This window comes from Triticum dicoccoides, chromosome 4B (assembly GCF_002162155.2).
Source record: "Triticum dicoccoides isolate Atlit2015 ecotype Zavitan chromosome 4B, WEW_v2.0, whole genome shotgun sequence".
In the NCBI taxonomy this organism is placed as follows: Eukaryota; Viridiplantae; Streptophyta; class Magnoliopsida; order Poales; family Poaceae; genus Triticum; species Triticum dicoccoides.
In genome coordinates, this window is record NC_041387.1 from 24,303,313 (window position 1) to 24,322,961 (window position 19,649).

General features: G+C 43.1%; 1 protein-coding gene, 5 non-coding genes and 1 pseudogene across 6 annotated transcripts; 1 reads left to right on the top strand and 6 right to left on the bottom strand.

The window, feature by feature from the left end:
• The window catches only part of LOC119292448, a 5,803-nt pseudogene extending 5,292 nt beyond the window's left edge, over positions 1-511 (bottom strand).
• Positions 512-13,055: 12,544 nt separating this feature from the next.
• LOC119296580 lies at positions 13,056-13,173 on the bottom strand. Its single transcript, XR_005145310.1, has one exon. It is a non-coding gene; the product is annotated as a small nucleolar RNA snoR104 (small nucleolar RNA).
• A 318-nt stretch (positions 13,174-13,491) lies between these two features.
• Positions 13,492-13,609, bottom strand: LOC119296576. Its single transcript, XR_005145307.1, has one exon. It is a non-coding gene; the product is annotated as a small nucleolar RNA snoR104 (small nucleolar RNA).
• A 431-nt stretch (positions 13,610-14,040) lies between these two features.
• LOC119296574 lies at positions 14,041-14,158 on the bottom strand. Its single transcript, XR_005145304.1, has one exon. It is a non-coding gene; the product is annotated as a small nucleolar RNA snoR104 (small nucleolar RNA).
• A 1,006-nt stretch (positions 14,159-15,164) lies between these two features.
• Positions 15,165-15,282, bottom strand: LOC119296570. The gene has a single exon (XR_005145301.1). It is a non-coding gene; the product is annotated as a small nucleolar RNA snoR104 (small nucleolar RNA).
• Positions 15,283-16,054: 772 nt separating this feature from the next.
• On the bottom strand, positions 16,055-16,172 carry LOC119296575. Its single transcript, XR_005145305.1, has one exon. It is a non-coding gene; the product is annotated as a small nucleolar RNA snoR104 (small nucleolar RNA).
• Positions 16,173-16,672: 500 nt separating this feature from the next.
• Positions 16,673-19,388, top strand: LOC119293245. Its single transcript, XM_037571779.1, has 2 exons — positions 16,673-17,010; positions 19,063-19,388. Exons 1-2 carry the CDS (start codon positions 16,700-16,702, stop codon positions 19,070-19,072), a joined length of 321 nt encoding a protein of 106 aa, XP_037427676.1. The 5' UTR covers positions 16,673-16,699; the 3' UTR covers positions 19,073-19,388.
• Positions 19,389-19,649: the final 261 nt, after the last annotated feature.

Genomic DNA, 19,649 nt, shown 5'->3' on the forward strand with positions numbered 1-19,649 from the left:
GCTGCTGCATCAACAGGTGCCCCTGAACAGCAGGCGCTCGCGGAGCAGCTTCCCGATCTTGGCCGCCGCAGCCACGTCCCGCGTCGACTCCATGCTTGGCCTCAGGATCTTCTCCTGTGAGCTCGCTGCGCATGCGATGGTCGCCGATGGGGTGTGGATGACTTGGGCCGTTGTTAGAGTACGTAATGGGCCTAATGGGCCAGTTAGTCTTAGGGTTAATTAGAGATAAGGGTCGCTTGTTTAGGGGTTAAGTAAGCCTTGCTTGAGAGTCAAGTAAACCTCACTATATAAAGAGAGGAGATGTATCAATCTAATCAAGCAAGAATTAAGAAGGAAATCCCTTCCCTCTTGCCCGGCTGTGGGCAAAAAGGCCCCCGGCCGGCCCTCTCGCGCCCTCCTTCTAGCAGCGTCATAATAATTTGGTATCAGCTAGCTCAGTTCCGATCATGTTTTCGCCGCCGTCCACCCCATCGCTTCCGTTGCCGACCGTCACCACCACGCCGCTGGCCATCTACACCGAGCCGCTGCCCTCCCCGTCCGTGACGCTGGTCGCATCCTCCGGCGCCGCCACCGCCCAGATGTCGGCACCCTCCACCCCACCACCGGCCGCCGCCTACACCCCGGAGGAGATCACCGGGGTCCTCAACGACCTCGTCACAGCCGTCCAGGGGATCCGGCTATACCTGGCCAGCCCCTACGGGTCGCCGCCGCCCCTGCCGTGGTACTCGCCGCATCCAGGGGCCTTCGCGGCGTTCGCTGGAACGCTGCAGCCCCAACTGCAGCTACCGCTGCCGCCCGCCGCCGCCCCACAGTGGCCGGCGTCGGCTCCCGCCGCGCATCCAGCGCCCATTGTCGCCCCCGCGCCGCTGTGGCTGCCGTGGCAGCCGCCGCACCAAGCAGCCTTCGCCGCGCTCGCTGGGCCACTGCAGCAGCCGCCGCAGCTGCCATCCATCGCCACCACCGCCCAGCCCTAGCTGAAGTGGCAGCCGCCGCTCCTGGCGGCCTCCGCCGCGCCCGACGCTCCGCCGCAGCAGCCGATACAGCCACCGCCGGTCAGCTCCGGTCTCGCATCGACCGCACCGGCGGGAGTCCCGCTGGATACGTCCATTTTGTATCATGATTTTATATCAATATTTATTGCATTATGGGCTATTATTTCATGTTATGTCACAATACTTATGGCTATTCTCTCTTATTTTACAGGGTTTCCATGAAGAGGGAGAATGCCGGCAGCTGGAATTCTGGGCTGGAAAAGGAGCAAATTTGGAGGCCTATTCTGCGCAACTCCAAAAGTCCTGAAACTCCACGGAATATCTTAAAATAAATAAAAAAAATCGTCGCCAAATATGAAGGCCAGGGGGCCCACACCCTGCTCACGAGGGTGGGGGGCGCCCCCCCTGGGGCGCGCCCCCCTACCTCGTGGGCCCCCTGGTGGCTCTTCGACGCCCATCTTCTCCTATATGAAGTCTTTCGATGAGGAAAAAATAGAAGGCAACCTTTCGGGACGAGACTCCGCCGCCACGAGGCGGAACCTTGGCGGAACCAATCTAGGGCTCCGGGAGAGCTGTTCTGCCGGGGACACTTCCCTCCGGGAGGGGGAAATCATCACCATCGTCATCACCAACGCTCCTCTCATCGGGAGAGGGCAATCTCCATCAACATCTTCACCAGCACCATCTCATCTCCAAACCCTAGTTCATCTCTTGTATCCAATTCTTGTCTCCAAGTCCGGGATTGGTGCTAGTAGGTTGCTAGTAGTGTTGATTACTCCTTGTAGTTGATGCTAGTTGGTTTATTTGGTGGAAGATCATATGTTCATATCCTTTATGCACATTATTACCCCTCTGGTTATGAACATGAATATGCTTTGTGAGTAGTTACGTTTGTTCCTGAGGACAAGGGAGAAGTCTTGCTATTAGTAGTCATGCGAATTTGGTATTCGTTCGATATTTTGATGAGATGTATGTTGTCTAGCCTCTAGTGGTGTTATGTGAACGTCGACTACATAACACTTCACAATTATTTGGGCCTAGAGGGAGGCATTGGGAAGTAATAAGTAGATGATGGGTTGTTAGAGTGACAGAAGCTTAAACCCTAGTTTATGCGTTGCTTCGTAAGGGGCTGATTTGGATCCATATGTTTCATGCTATGGTTAGGTTTACCTTAATACTTTTGTTGTAGTTGCGGATGCTTGCAATAGATGTTAATCATAAGTGGGATGCTTGTCCAAGTAAGGGCAGTACCCAAGCACCGGTCCACCCACATATCAAATTATCAAAGTACCGAACGCGAATCATATGAGCGTGATGAAAACAAGCTTGACGATATTCCCATGTGTCCTCGGGAGCGCTTTTCCTATTATAAGAGTTTGTCTAGGCTTGTCCTTTGCTACAATAAGGATTGGGCCACCTTGCTGCACTTTATTTACTTTTGTTACTTGTTGCTCATTACAATTTATCTTATCACAAAACTATCTGTTACCACTTATTTCAGTACTTGCAGAGAATACCTTGCTGAAAACCGCTTATCATTTCCTTCTGCTCCTCGTTGGGTTCGACACTCTTACTTATCGAAAGGATTATGATAGATCTCCTATACTTGTGGGTCATCAAGACTCTTTTCTGGCGCCGTTGCCGGGGAGTGAAGCGCCTTTGGTAGGTGGAATTTTGTAAGGAAAAAATTATTTAGTGTGCTGAAATTTTCTGTCACTTGTTACTATGGAAAGTAATTCTCTAAGGGGTTTGTTCGGGGTATCTTCACCCCGTACAGTAGAGCAAAGAGTTGCTCCTCAACCTACTCAACCTACTGAACCTATTGAAAATGAAACTCCTTTTGAGATTCCTTCGGGTATGATGGAAAAACTGCTAGGTAACACTTTTACAGGAGATGGAACAAGGCATCCTGATGAACATCTACGCTATGTGGATAACATTTGTGGACTATTTAAGCTTGCAGGTATACCCGATGATGTTGTTAAGAAGAAGGCCTTCCCTTTACTTTGAAGGGAGACGCATTGACATGGTATAGGCTATGTGACGATATGAGATCATGGAACTATAAAAGATTGAAATTGCAATTTCATCAAAAGTATTACCCTATGCATCTTCTTCATCATGATCGCAATTATATATATAATTTTTGGCCTCGCGAAGGAGAAAGCATCGCTCAAGCTTGGGGGAGGCTTAAATCAATGTTATATTCATGCCCCAATCATGAGCTCTCAAGAGAAGTAATTATGCAAAGTTTTTATGCTCGGCTTTCTGATAACAATCGCACCATGCTCGATACTTCTTGTGCTGGCTCTTTTATGATGAAGACTATCGAATTTAAATGGAATATATTGGATAGAATTAAACGCAACTCTGAAGATTGGGACCTCGACGAAGGTAAGGAGTCAGGTATGACACCTAAGTTTGATTGTGTTAAATCTTTTATGGATATCAATATTTTCCGTAAGTTTAGCACTAAATATGGACTTGACTGTGAGATAGTAGCTTCTTTCTGTGAATCCTTTGCTACTTATGTTGATCTCCCCAAGGAGAAGTGGTTTAAATATCATCCTCCCATAGAAGTAAAAGTAGCTGCACCTATTAAAGTTGAAGAAAAGACTGTCACTTATAATGATCCTATTGTTCCCACTTCTTATGTTGAGAAACCGCCTTTCCCTATTAGAATGAAGGATCATGCTAAAGCTTCAACTGTTGTTCGTAAAAGCAATATTAGAACTTATACACCTCCTGAGCAAGTCAAAGTAGAACCCAATATTGCTATTGTTAAAGATTTCTTGTCTGATAATATCGATGGGCATGTTATTCAATTCCAGGGTGAAACTGCTAGAATTGCTAAACCTTGTGATAGAGATAAACATAGACCTGTGGTAGGCGTGCCTATTATTTCTGGTAAAATAGGAGATCATTGTTATCATGGCTTATGTGATATGGGTGCTAGTGCTAGTGTAATACCCATTGACTTATACAGAGAAATTATGCATGATATTGCACCTGCTGAATTAGAAGAAATTGATGTCACCATTAAACTTGCCAATAGAGATACTATTTCACCAGTGGGAATTGTTCGAGATGTTGAAGTCTTGTGTGGAAAAACCAAATATCCCGCTGATTTTCTTGTTCTTGGTTCTCCACAAGATAGCTTTTGTCCCATTATATTTGGTAGACCCTTCTTGAATACTGTTAATGCTAGGATAGACTGCAAAAAGAATGTGGTTACTATTGGTTTAGATGATATGGTTCATGAGTTTAATTTCTCTAAATTTAGCAAACAACATCGTGAGGAAGAATCGCCAAGTAAGGATGAAATTATTGGTCTTGCTTCTATTGTCGTACCTCCTAGTGATCCTTTAGAACAATATTTGCTAGACCATGAAAATGATATGTTCATGAATGAAAGAAGAGAAATAGATGAGGTATTCTTTAAACAGGAACCTATTCTGCAACACAATTTGCCTGTTGAAATTCTAGGGGATCCTCCTCCACCCAAGGGTGATCCCGTGTTTGAGCTTAAACCGTTGCCTAATAATCTTAAATATGCTTATCTTGATGAAAAGAAAATATATCCTGTTATTATTAGTGCTAACCTTTCAGAGTATGAAGAAGAAAGATTATTGAAAACTCTGAAGAAGCACCGTGCCGCTATTGGATATACACTTGATGATCTTAAGGGCATTAGTCCCACTCTATGTCAACATAAAATAAATTTGGAAGCGGATGCCAAACCAGTTTGTGATCCTCAACGACGTTTGAATCCTAAAATGAAAGAAGTGGTAAGAAAAGAAATACTCAAGCTTCTGGAGGTAGGTATAATTTATCCCGTTGCTGATAGTCAGTGGGTAAGTCCTGTCCATTGTGTCCCTAAGAAGGGAGGTATTACTGTTGTCCCTAATGATAAAGATGAATTGATCCCGCAAAGAATTATCACAGGTTATAGGATGGTAATTGATTTCCGTAAATGAAATAAAGCTACTAAGAAGGATCATTACCCCTTACCTTTTATTGATCAAATGCTAGAACGATTATGCAAACATACACATTATTGCTTTCTAGATGGTTATTTTGGTTTCTCTCAAATACCTGTGTCGGCTAAAGATCAATCAAAGACTACTTTTACATGCCCTTTTGGTACTTTTGCTTATAGACGTATGCCTTTTGGTTTATGTAATGCACCTGCTACCTTTCAAAGATGCAGGATGGCTATATTCTCTGACTTTTGTGAAAAAAATTGTGAGGTTTTCATGGACGATTTTTCCGTCTATGGTTCCTCTTTTGATGATTGCTTGAGCAATCTTGCTCGAGTTTTACAGAGATGTGAAGAAACGAATCTTGTCTTGAATTGGGAAAAGTGCCACTTTATGGTTAATGAAGGTATTGTCTTGGAACACAAAGTTTCTGAAAGAGGTATTGAAGTTGATAAAGCCAAAGTTGATGCTATTCAAAAGATGTCATGTCCCAAGGACATCAAAGGTATAAGAAGTTTCCTTGGTCACGCCGGATTTTATAGGAGGTTCATTAAGGATTTCGCAAAAATTTCTCGGCCTCTGACTAATTTATTACAAAAAGATGTACCATTTGTCTTTGATGATGATTGTGTAGAAGCATTTGAAATACTTAAGAAAGCATTAGTCTCTGCACCTGTTGTTCAGCCACTGGATTGGAATTTACCCTTTGAAATTATGTGTGATGCTAATGATTATGCTGTAGGTGCTGTTCTAGGGCAAAGAGTTGATAAGAAATTAAATGTTATCCATTATGCTAGTAAGACTCTAGATAATGCTCAAAGAAATTATGCTACTACCGAAAAGGAACTTTTAGCAGTTGTATTTGCTTCTGATAAATTCAGACCCTATATTGTTGATTCTAAAGTAACTATTCACAGTTATCATGCTGCTATTAAATATCTTATGGAAAAGAAGGATGCGAAACCTAGATTCATTAGATGGGTTCTCTTGCTACAAGAATTTGATTTGCATATTGTTGATAGAAAGGGAGCTGAGAACCCCGTTGCAGACAACTTATCTAGGTTAGAGAATGTTCTTGATGACCCACTACCTATTGATGATAGCTTCCCTGATGAGCAATTAAATGTCATAAGCACTTCTCGTAGCACTCCATGGTATGCTGATTATGCTAATTATATTGTCGCTAAATTTATACCACCTAGCTTCACATACCAACAAAAGAAAAAGTTTTTCTATGACTTGCGACATTACTTTTGGGATGACCCACATCTTTATAAAGAAGGAGTAGATGGTGTCATTAGACGTTGTGTACCTGAGCATGAACAGGAACAGATCCTACGCAAGTGTCACTCCGAAGCTTATGGAGGACACCATGCTGGAGATAGAACTGCACATAAGGTATTGCAATCTGGTTTTTATTGGCCTACTCTCTTCAAGGATGCCCGTAAGTTTTTTTGTCTTGCGATGAATGTCAAAGAATTGGTAATATTAGTAGACGTCAAGAAATGCCTATGAATTATTCACTTGTTAGATGTTTGGAGCTTTGATTATATGGGACCTTTTCCTGCCTCTAATGGATACACACATATTTTAGTTGCTGTTGATTACGTTACTAAGTGGGTAGAAGCTATTCCAACTAGTAGTGCTGATCATAACACTTCTATTAAAATGCTTAAGGAAGTTATTTATCTGAGGTTTGGAGTCCCTAGATATCTTATGATTGATGGTGGTTCACATTTTATTCATGGTGCTTTCCATAAAATGCTTGCTAAATATGACGTTAATCATAGGATAGCATCTCCTTATCACCCACAGTCTAGTGGTCAAGTAGAATTGAGCAATAGAGAGCTCAAATTAATTTTGCAAAAGACTGTCAATAGGTCTAGAAAGAGTTGGTCCAAGAAACTAGACGACGCATTATGGGCCTATAGAACTGCATATAAGAATCCTATGGGTATGTCTCCGTATAAAATGGTTTATGGAAAAGCATGTCACTTACCTCTCGAACTAGAACATAAGGCATATTGGGCTATTAAAGATCTCAACTATGATTTCAAACTTGCCGGTAAGAAGAGGTTATTTGATATTATCTCCCTTGATGAATGGAGAACCCAAGCTTATGAAAATGCCAAGTTGTTTAAAGAAAAAGTTAAAAGATGGCATGACAAAAGAATACAAAAGCGTGAGTTTAATGTAGGTGATTATGTATTGCTATACAACTCTCGTTTAAGATTTTTTGCAGGAAAACTTCTCTCCAAATGGGAAGGTCCCTACGTTATCGAGGAGGCCTATTGTTCCGGTGCCATAAAAATCAACAACTTCAAAGGCACAAACCCGAAGGTGGTAAACGGTCAAAGGATCAAACACTATATCTCAGTTAATCCTATAAATGTTGAAACCAATATTATTGAAACCGTAACCCTGGAGGAATACATAAGGGACACCTTCCAGCCTGTTTTAGGCTCCGAAAAGGAATGAGTATGTGGTACGGCAAGTAAACCGACTCCAAAACAATTTTTAAGGCAATATTTCTCCGTTTTGGAATATTTAGAAAAATAGAAAAATAAGTGGCAGTCCGGGAAGGACACGAGGCCTCCACGAGGGTGGAGGGTGCGCCCTACCCCCCTGGGCGCGCCCCCTACCTCGTGAGCACCTCGTGTGCTCTCCGAACTCCGTTTTCTTGTACAACACGTATTTTGGTCGGTAAAAATTCATTATATATACTCCCGAAGGTTTTGACTCTCGTATCACGCAAATATCCTCTATTTTCTTTTCGAGCTGTTGCTGCTGGAGATTAGAGCAAGATGTCTTCTCAAGAGTCAGTTGGGGAGAGCAGGGTATCTAACCCGGCACCGGAACCAAGGGCAAACAGCGACGCTGACCACCTTGGGCCAACAACGGAGGAAGAGATGGAGGCTGACCTGATGAGGGTAGATGCCATGGAAGATCAAGAAGTCACCTCTCGCCTCCGAGATGGGTTTACAACGGGGGAACTACAGAGCTCAGCTATTCCAAACTCGGTTATCCCTTCCAATGTTAGATTTCTTTCTTATGAAAATATGAGGAGGAGTGTCTCTTGTTCTCCCGCAGCTATGCAACACCCTTGGGTGCAAGGAGCTTTAGCCGTTACAGGAAAGCTTCGCAAGGAAATAATGGACCTCAAGCAGCAAGTCAATAAGCTCGAGGAGGAGAACCGTATCTTGAGGGGAATCATCGCCAAGAATATTACACCAACAACAAAGAAGGAGAAATAATCACATGGGTATGGGCACCCCCCTTGGCAACTTCCAAGCTTGGGGGAGGTGCCCTGGTATCGTATCACCATCACAACTCCTATCTTTACCATTTTCTTAGTTTGATCCTATTAGTAGTATCTTGATTTAATAGAATAAAGTCATGGCATGATCTAGTTTTGAGTTTTGCTTTATGATCCTTCTTTGTAATCGAGTCCGTGAGCTATATAATAAAGATTAGTGTTGAGTCAAGGGCTTGATTATTTTGCCAGGATCTTGGGTGAATAGAAGAAAAGAATAAAAAGAATAAAAGAGTCCATATTGATCTTATTGAAAGTAATGACTTCACATAGAGAGAGTATGATGATTAAAAGTTGTTGGGAGTTGGCAAATATAGCTTTGGTCATTGTTGCAATTAATAGGAAGTAATAAGCAAAGAGAGGTTTCACATATAGATATATTATCATTGACATCTTTTATGATTGGGAGCACTCATTAAAATATGACATGCTAAAGTGTTGAGGTTGGACAAGGAAGACAACATAATGAGTTATGTTTTCTTATATCTAAGATAAAGTATGTTGTCATGGATCCTCTAACGTGTTGAGCTTGCCTTTCCCCCTCATGCTAGCCAAATTCTCAGCACCAACTAGAAATACTACTTGTGCTTCCAAAGACCCTTAAACCAGTTTTACCATGAGAGTCCACCATATCTACCTATGGATTGAGTAAGATCCTTCAAGTAAGTTGTCATCGGTGCAAGCAATAAAAATTTCTCTCTAAATATGCATGACTTATTAGTGCGGAGAAACTAAGCTTTGTACGAACTTGTTGTGGACGTAATAAAAGCGACGGACTGCATAATAAAGGTCCACATACAAGGGGCAATATAAAGTGACATTCTTTTGCATTAAGATTTTGTGCATCAACTCTAAACGCGCATGACAACCTCTGCTTCCCTCTGCGAAGGGCCTATCTTTTATTACTATCCTCTACCTTATGCAAGAGTCACGGTGATCTTCACCTTTCCTTTTTCATTTTATCCTTTGGCAAGCTCAGCATGTTGGAAGGAGTATGATATATATATCTAATTGGATGTAGGGGAGCATGAATTATTATTGTTGACATTACCCTTGAGGTAAAAGGTTGTGGGCAAAACTATAAGCCCCTATCTTTCTCTGTGTCCGATTAAAACTCCGTAACCACAAGTATCGCGTGAGTGTTAGCAATTATGAAGGACTAAGTGATAGTTGAGTATGTGGACTTGCTTTTAAGCTCTGACATAGACTCTTTCTGATGTTATGATAATTTGCAATTGCTTCAATGACTGAGGTTATAATTTGTTGGTGCTCAATAAGGTTTCTGATTCATATTTTTTTTGCTTTATGAAAAGATCATCACTTGAACATAAGTAATCATATGACAAAATCTCTATATGTTGCTGTTATGGAAATAATCATGATGCCTTCATGCCCGTATTTTATTTTTATCGACGCCTCTACCTCTAAACATGAGGACATATTTATTGGCATCGGCTTTTCGCTTTAGCACAAGCGAGGTCTAAGCTTGGGGGAGTTGATACGTCCATTTTGCATCATGCTTTTATATCAATATTTATTGCATTATGGGCTGTTATTTCACGTTATGTCACAATACTTATGGCTATTCTCTCTTATTTTACAGGGTTTCCATGAAGAGGGAGAATGCCGGCAGCTGGAATTCTGGGCTGGAAAAGGAGCAAATATTGGAGGCCTATTCTGCGCAAGTCCAAAAGTCCTGAAACTCCACGGAATATCTTAAAATAAATAAAAAAATTGTCGCCAAAGATGAAGGCCAGGGGCCCCACACCCTGCTCATGAGGGTGGGGGCGCCCCCTCCCCCCCTACCTCGTGGGCCCCCTAGTGGCTCTTCGACGCCCATCTTCTCCTATATGAAGTCTTTCGATGAGGAAAAAATAGGAGGCAACCTCTCGGGACGAGACTCCGCCGCCACGAGGCGGAACCTTGGCGGAACCAATCTAGGGCTCCGGGAGAGCTGTTCTGCCGGGGACACTTCCCTCCGGGAGGGGGAAATCATCATCATCGTCATCACCAACGCTCCTCTCATCGGGAGAGGGCAATCTCCATCAACATCTTCACCAGCACCATCTCATCTCCAAACCCTAGTTCATCTCTTGTATCCAATTCTTGCCTCCAAGTCCGGGATTGGTGCTAGTAGGTTGCTAGTAGTGTTGATTACTCCTTGTAGTTGATTCTAGTTGGTTTATTTGGTGGAAGATCATATGTTCAGATCCTTTATGCACATTATTACCCCTCTGATTATGAACATGAATATTCTTTGTGAGTAGTTACGTTTGTTCCTGAGGACAAGGGAGAAGTATTGCTATTAGTAGTCATGTGAATTTGGTATTCGTTTGATATTTTGATGAGATGTATGTTGTCTAGCCTCTAGTGGTGTTATGTGAACGTCGACTACATAACACTTCACCATTATTTGGGCCTAGAGGGAGGCATTGAGAAGTAATAAGTAGATGATGGGTTGTTAGAGTGACAGAAGCTTAAACCCTAGTTTATGCGTTGCTTCGTAAGGGGCTGATTTGGATCCATATGTTTCATGCTATGGTTAGGTTTATCTTAATACTTTTGTTGTAGTTGCGGATGCTTGCAATAGAGGTTAATCATAAGTGGGATGCTTGTCCAAGTAAGGGCAGTACCCAAGCACCGGTCCACCCACATATCAAATTATCAAAGTACCGAACGTGAATCATATGAGCGTGATGAAAACTAGCTTGACGATATTCTCATGTGTCCTCGGGAGCGCTTTTCCTATTATAAGAGTTTGTCCAGGCTTGTCCTTTGCAACAAAAAGGATTAGGCCACCTTATTGCACTTTATTTACTTTTGTTACTTGTTGCTCATTACAATTTATCTTATCACAAAACTATCTGTTACCACTTATTTCAGTATTTGCAGAGAATACCTTGCTGAAAACCGCTTATCATTTCCTTTCTGCTCCTCGTTGGGTTCGACACTCTTACTAATCGAAAGGATTACGATAGATCCCCTATACTTGTGGGTCATCACCGCTTCACCAAGTCCAGTCCCCGCCATCGCCGTCACCGCTTCCGTCTTGGATCGCTGCCCGCCACGTGTCAGCGGCGGTGAGGCTGCAGGCTGCTGCGTGCGACCTCCTAGCGCGTCGGCGTGTGCGGGAGATGCGTGGTCTGCAGCTGCCGCTCCTCCAAGTTTCCCTTCGCTGCGCAAAGGACCTCGATCTCGTCCGTTGCATCGGGGATCTTGGGCATGCGGTTTCCCCCACGGGCGGCGGGCATGCTTTTTCCCCGAGGGCAGCGACCTCAAAGTCCGCGACATCGGCGGTTGGGGGCGCGCACCCCTCCTCGTCATTCTCCATCACAAGCCCTCCACTCTTCCTTGTGCGGTGCAGACCAACAGCCGTTCGGCGGGAAGAAGGCAGAGTGTCACCAACAGGAGCGCACCGCGTAGCACCACTGCTTTCTGCCGCCGGCCACCGTGAGGACGCCTCTGCTGGTCGCTCTTGCGACCACTTCCAGGTGGCCATACACATGCACTCCTTTGGTTCAGGTGGTGTCCATGGGATCCAGGTGGCTGTACACGTGCACGTCCGACGTGCAGATGGTGTCCCCTTTTTGTTGAGGGTCCAAAATAAAGCGTCCCAGTTCATTTCAGGTTGAGAGTAATAAAACAAGCCGAGATGTAAAAGGCTTGTTTTTAGGTGTTAGGTTTGTGTTGCGTCGAGTCATGGTTATAAGTTGGTTAGGCTGCAGCTCGAGGACAAGCTGCATGTCCAGGTGGGGTGTAGTGTTAGAGTATGTAAGGGGGCTAATGGGCCCGTTAGTCTTAGGGTTAATTAGAGATAAGGGTCGCTTGCTTAGGGGTCAAGTAAGCCTTACTTGGGAGTCAAGTAAACCTCTCTATATAAAGAGAGGAGATGTATCAATCTAATCAAGCAAGAATTAAGAAGGAAATCCATTCTCTCTTGCCCGGCTGTGGGCAGAAAGGCCCCCGGCCGGCCCTCTCGCGCCCTCCTTCTAGCAGCACCATAACAGTCGTCACAAAGTTGTTTGTGAAGTGCATCTTCAGAACATAGGGCTTGAGGAACTTGGTGATCGCAGGCGCCCTAGCTGGTGCAGGGATAACCATGTCGGCTAGTTAAGCTGATCCGCATAAGCCAGGAAATAGGAAAAGAGAGTTAGCCAAAAAATACATCCAATGTTTCAGAAAACTGCGGAAATGGTTATTGTTAGTACACAACAAAAAAGGTGGTATATGTTTCAGATTCTAACTCCAGGATTGCATACAAATTTATAATGTATCATACAAAGAATCCAAGTTTGATGCTTATCGTCAGTTGAATCGAAGGAAAGCATGTTTATAGTTTAGATCATCATAGTTCATCATTCTTGCAGTGACAATTTCAGCAGTTGAGAACGTGACAAAGTGATCCAGTAAATAGTGATCAATTCAAAACGTATTGCTGAAACTGAAGAATTTTTAGTATGCAGCATGAAAGTTACTGTGTCCCAGTGTCCATAAGAATTTTTAGTCAGCACATACATAGTATACAGACACAGCATAACATTGTTAAAGAGTCCATAAGAGACTAGTTGGTTGGTCCCAGTGTCCCACTCTCAGCCTTTTTTCCCTAAAGCTTTTATTCAAGACTAGCCGCAGAACCATTTAAACAAGTTGACATACTCCAAGGACTGAACTCTGAGGAGAAAATCTGAAAACGATATTACTAAATATGGACATAAAGGAGTTATTAATCAGGAAAAACATCTTTGGAAGGAACATCAAAGCAAATCCAGCATGGATGTTTTCTCATTTGAGACTTGCAGAACTTCCTAACGATACCACAAGCAGGAGATGAAAATTTTACTTTAGGAAGATTGTATCAGGTAGACATGTTGTCCTTTGAATGCCACCATTCTCTTCTTCCGCGGCAAATAAAGTTGGGTGTAGCCACTGTTGGAAATTGCTTTAATCAAGAAGTATTTTGCTTCTACAGAAATCAATGAAGATACAAAACTTCCGCTAGGATATTCAATACCAAAAGGCAAAGCTAGGACATATTGCACTGCTATATATGCCCAGGGCTAAATTCCAGACTGAACTAGGAAAACCCTTGAGATCACAGTGAGTAGGCAATAAATGTTCTATGCAAGAAAATAAACAACGAATGTTCTCCTCAAGAAACCATAACTGCAAGTTGAACTAAATCCACTTATGTTGCCACAGACACGGATCAGCTGCCTTATCATTTGAGACTTGCAGAACCTGCTTACAATACCACGAGCAGGAAATTATAATTTTACTCTAGGAATACCGTATCGGGTAGGCATCTTATCTTTTGGATGCTACCTTTCTTTTCTTCCATACCATAAACGGCTGGGCATGTGTACAGGATGCAGCTTGCTTCTTCAAAGGATAAAATGTTCAGGCACATTCCACACACTATCAGGTAAAAGTATTCCTTTATATAGTTAAAGCTGAATGATCTCACTATTTGCTAGTCGATGAATTCTATTCAGTTCAACCAACGCCTCTTAATCAAAGAAAATGGGGAAGTGAAGTAACTTTCAGATCCACAAATAAGCAGTGAAAGCACATATCATCTAAGACATATTGCAGTGCCATATCCAGGGCTGAATTCCAGATTGAACTGGGAAGCCCCTTGAAATCACAATGAGTAAGCAAGAACGATTCTATAAAAGAAAACAAACAAGGAATGTTCTCCTCAAGAAACCACAACTGAAAGTTGAACTAAATCCACTTATGTGGTCACAAACACGATGAAGCTGTCTTATCATTTGAGACTTGCAGAACTTGTTAACAATACCACAAGCAGGAAATGACAATTTTACTCTAGGAAGATTGTATCGGGTAGCCATTTTATCTTTTGGATGCTACCTTTCTTTTCATTCATACAGTAAACAGTTGGGCACGTGCATGGAGTGCAACTTGCTTCTTCAAAGGATAAAACTTTCAGGCACATTCTGCACACTATCAGGTAAATATATTCCTTTATATACCTAAAGCTGAATAATCTCACCATTTACCACGTTATCGTGGTTATTGGATATTTATATCTGATGCATCATCATGGAAAATCTTATGATACATGTTACCGGACTGATCATACGTTTGAGATAATCAGAAAACGGGAGGCAATGGCTGTTGGCCACAATCCCTCAACAAATGTTGCACGCAGCCCTCTCTCAATCTCTCAGCTCTTTCTACGTGGATAAACAGAGCAGAGAGAATAGAGGAGAAAACAGGGGAGAAACAGAATAGTTTGGCTGGGCAGCAAATGCCCTTATTATTTAGCAACATGTGCTACATCTCTCTTACATCCTGGTACAAGCTTACTATATGCTACAATGACTATGCAGGTCCTTTAATAGGACTAAAGAACTGACCTGCCTTCTCAGAACTAGCATGTGACTAGTATTTTCTACCAGCAGGAAATGAAAATTTTATTTTGGAAAGAGTATATCAGGTAGGCATGTTGTCCTTTGAATGTCGCCATTCTTTTCTTCCGTGGCGTATAAGGCTTATGATAGAAGTCAACCAACCAGGGGGGGTTATCATCAAATCTCCCATGTTACTTCAGGGAGATTTCATAAGGTGGCCAAAGTACTGGAAATTGCTTTAGTCAAGAAGTATTTTGCTTCCACAAGAATTCAAGAAAGACACAAAAAAACTCGCACCAATATATCCAAAAGGCCCTCAATCAAAGCCAAGACATATTGCACTGCCATATCCAGGGCTGGATTCCAGACTGAACTGGGAAACCCCTTGAGATCACAATGAGTAAGCAAGAACTGTTGTACGCAAGGAAACAAACAAGGAATATTCTCCTCAAGAAACCATAACTAGAAGTAAACCAAATCCACCTGTGTGGTCACAAAAGCTGATGAAGCTGTCTTATCATTTGAGACTCGCAGAACTTGCTTGCAATACCACAAGCAGGAAATGACAATTTTACTCTAGGAAGATTGTATCAGGCAGGCATCTTATCTTTTGGATGCTACCTTTCTTTTCTTCCAGACCGTAAACAGTTGGGCGTGTGCACAAGACAGGATGCAACTTGCTTCTTCAGAGGGTAAAATCAGTTGAGCATATGCACAGGACAGGATGCAACTTGCTTCTTCAAAGGATGAAATTTTTAGGCACATTACGCTCACAATCGGGTAAATGCAATCCATTATATACTTATTAAAGCTGAATAATCGCAGTATTTGCTAGTCAATGCATCCTATTCAGTTCAATCAATTCAGTTTAATCAAAGAAAACAGGGAAATGAGGTATAACTTTCAGATGCACAGCGAGCAGTGAAAGCACAAACTAGCATTTGTGCATTTGACTTCTGCAATGTTAACAAAACTTAGTGCGCCACAATGTTTAATAAGACCTTTACTGGCTGCACTTGAGAGCGAAAATGTTCAAGGATGGGAGTGATTCGACAACTTGGAATGGAAACCAAACCTCATGACCAAATCATCGCACGCACACACAAAAGAATACCCAAGAACTGGTATCTCGCAATCGACGGAAAAGGATCGCCCCTCCCCTGTATGTATGCTACTGGGGAGACAGGATGTCTTACCGTGGATGGGGCAGGTGGCGGCGGTGCTCTGCTCCCATCGGGCTGCCAGTAAATCAGTATTTGGAAACCCCTTGAGAGTTGAGATCACAATGAGTAAGCAAGAGCTGTTGTACACACGAAAACAAACAAGGAATGTTCTCCTCAAGAAACCATAACTGGAAGTTGAACTAAATCCGCGTGGGTGGTCACAAAAGCTGATGAAGCTGTCTTATCATTTGAGACTTGCAGAACTTGATAACAATACCACAAGCAGGAAATGACAATTTTACTCTAGGAAGCCTGTATCGGGCAGTCATCTTATCTTTTGGATGCTACCTTTCTTTTTCTTCCATGCAGTAAACAGTTGGGCATGTGCACAGGGTGCAACTTGCTTCTTCAGAAGATAGAATTTTCAGGCACATTACGCACACTATCAGGTAAATGTACTTATTCCTTTATACACTTGAAGCTGAATAGTCTGACTACTTGCTTAGGCAATGCATTTTATTCAGTTCAATCAACTCGGAATAATACCCGAAGAAACTGGGAAAACGAAATGACTTATGCAATTGCAAAAAAATTACTTCAGATGCCAGAAACCCTCGATTTGAATTTAAGACCTGCCGCGCTGCACTTATGAACTAAAATGTTACGGATGGGAGTGATTCCAGAACTTGAACTGTTTCTCCAGAAATATTGAACATAAGGCACTGACCTTTCGCCCTACAGGCCAGAAATGCGAATTCAGAGGAGCGCAGGGGTCCAAGTGAAACAAAAACGTCGGACGAAACGAAACAGACGGCCGAGACCGGCCGAGAGCGAGGCGTCCCGAATCTCAACGCTTCATTCAGGCAGCGGCGGCGCGATGCAGGCACTGGCGCGAGCGGCGCGGGTGCTGTGGCCGGCGGCGGCGGCGGGGAGGGGGCAGGCGCAGGCGCAGACGCAGGCGGCGCGGGGGATCGTGGTGCAGGTGAGGGACGGCAACCTGGAGCGCGCGCTGCAGGTGATGGAGCGCAAGATGCGGTCCAGCGGCATCGAGCGGCTCATCAAGCGCCGGACGGAGCACCACGTCAAGAACTCGGAGAAGCGCGTGCTCGCGCGCAAGGCGCTCATGGCGCGCGTCCGCTCCCAGGAGCTCGGCAAGAGCCTCCGCGACATCCTCATCAAGAAGATCAGGTCAGCGCCACTCCCCCCCTTCGCTAGTACAGTACAGCATTCGTGTGCTCTCCAGGTGCTCGACGAAATGCCGGTTGCGGTTTTGGTTGTATACAAGGCCTTGTGGGTTTGGTTCCGCATGGCAGGTGCTTGATGAAATGCTTGGGTGGTTGATTACAGGACTGTGAGAACCTGAGATGCAGATGGATTATATTACTATACTGTGCCTCGGTAGGGGCGACAAATATGTGCTTATTACTTTAGAACTACGGGCTGTTGGTCAAATGAACATGGGGAAGATTTTGTGATAGAGTGAATTAGGTTGGCCTCAGATTAGATATCCAGAGACGGTCATGCTGTATCGGGTAATCCGGTCACCGATGTGATGCGTATCAGAAACGGAGAAAAATGGAAGTCCATGATCCACAAACTTATAATAATAATCTAGTAAAGGGAATACGGGTTTGATCACTTTAATCAATAAAAGATCGTTTTAACCCTTGAATGCTGGCTTCGTTTATAACTTCAACATTACCTGGTACTTGAATGTTGGCTTAATTTGTAAGTCCCCTTTGTTTGTTTGCATCAGTGTTGAGCATACCGCATAAACCTCTGATATTTAACTGAAAGTGTTAGATCAACTCTATAGAATTCGTCCGGTCATGAGGTGCAATGCAAATGAAGAATGTGATAGTATATGCTAATGAAGTAATGAGTGGTGAACCATATCAACTGTCAAGGACGCACATACGAACCAGTATGAACTGTCCTGTTTCCTTATGACAGCATCAGCACACTGAATCTCATAGTGCACAACATCTACTTATGAGTTGTATGAGACATGTATAATCTAAATTCTGCTGGGCTGCCATTTCTCATTTACTATCATTTCAGAGAATACATGCTAAACAAAGTAATACTAATATCCTGGTAAAATTGGAAAAACAAATCTAACACTGCACTGTCCTATTTTGGCACCAAGGAGGTTAATTTAAGTATATTGGATGTAATAGCGTCTTGTATTATGGGACGGAGGGAGTACTTTTCAAAACCAATTCCCGCAATCAACTGCACCTTTGCCTTGCAACTACGTTGCTTCCTGATCAAGCAGTTGGGTCATGGATGGTACCATTTAAATTGCTACTCCTAGGATTGCCTTGAGGTTGTAACTGTGATCAGTTAGAGGATATAGCTAGTGCATCATATATATGTCGAGTTACTGGATGAAATAAATCAGCGGAGAATCCCAAATGGAAACGGTAAAGGTTCAAATATAGGTCACACACTGACAGTAATACACAGGACAAGTATGATGCAATAACATTATCTGTTTGATTACGGTTGGGTTATTGCATGGTTTCTAGAGCTTCCACATCTGTAATCACATTATTGTGGTTATTGGTTATTTATATTTGATGCATCATCATGGAAAAGTTTATGACACATGTTACTGCACTGATCACATGCTTGAGATAATTAGAGAACAGAGGCAAATAATTCATTTTCAAACCCATAGATGACAATATGACCACACAAATGCAATCATTATACTGCGATGTTGTATATATGTTGTTAGGTCTGTACTGCCTCAGATTGGGGGCACCGTGCTGTGGCTCCATATCTATGTACGTTGGTATTTCCGTCAGATACGTAATACTGCATTGGGCATGAGGAGTAATGGGCAAACCGCTAGCATTTACTGATATAGAAAGTCGAGTATGTTGAGCAGACTAATTTCTTACAAGGCATACCATTTATGTGATTAGCACATCACATCAGAGTGAGAACTCATTTCATTTTTGTGGGAGGTACTTAATGTATACTGTTTTTGTGATACTGTTTGCACTTTGCGCAAACTATGTCTGCAAGAGCTTTTAATGGGGCCTCTAGTCTAAAGTACATAGTCATGGAGCCTAATTCAGTATTATATAGTACTTAAATTTGTTGAGTAAACATTGTAGCACTATGCTCCATGAAAGCCTTCAGGCAGAAATCAGCATTACGTGTAAATTTTGTTGTATGAATCACATTTTTTTTTCTATCTGTTTACCGAAGAGTGTTTGCTTTGTGCAGGGGTCAGTAAGGGCATCTCTAAGCGGGCAGCATTTCAGCAACATTCGACGGTACTACAGGGGGGGTTACAACGCTATTCATCATGGGTGCTCCATGTTGAACATGTAATCGAATCTCCATGGTGGGATGTGGTAACTGAACTGATGATACTTTTTTGAACTACAAATCTGTTTACAGCAGGTTGATAATAACTCACCTGCGTGCCAGGAATCTTTTCACGTCTTGGATCATAGGGCAGGGTTATGATAAATTGTTCGTCGAGGAATTTTTGTGGTACGCCTTAGTAATGTACTGTTCTTGGTGTCTCTGAATCTGCTATGGGTGCATGTGCTCTGTGTGCAATAATTCAGGCCTTGTGTTGCTGATGGAATGATGGCCATATGCGAAAGAGTAAAGTTCAGGGGATGATGGCGCACTAAGCTCCTCACCTCACGAGATATGTGCAGCAAAGACGGGTGTTCTTCGTCCCTTCGCCTCTTATCAGCATTCAAATAAAACCTCGAAGGCCATGAGGCTTCACTATTAGATCCGCGTCGTGGAAGGGATGCCCAGCGATAGGAGCGGCCTTCGGTGTCATGGAAAGCTCT

What these genes read in the sequence shown, in the direction of transcription:
- LOC119293245 (XM_037571779.1), top strand. Translation starts at nt 16,700, where the DNA reads ATGCAGGCACTGGCGCGAGCGGCGCGGGTGCTGTGGCCGGCGGCGGCG.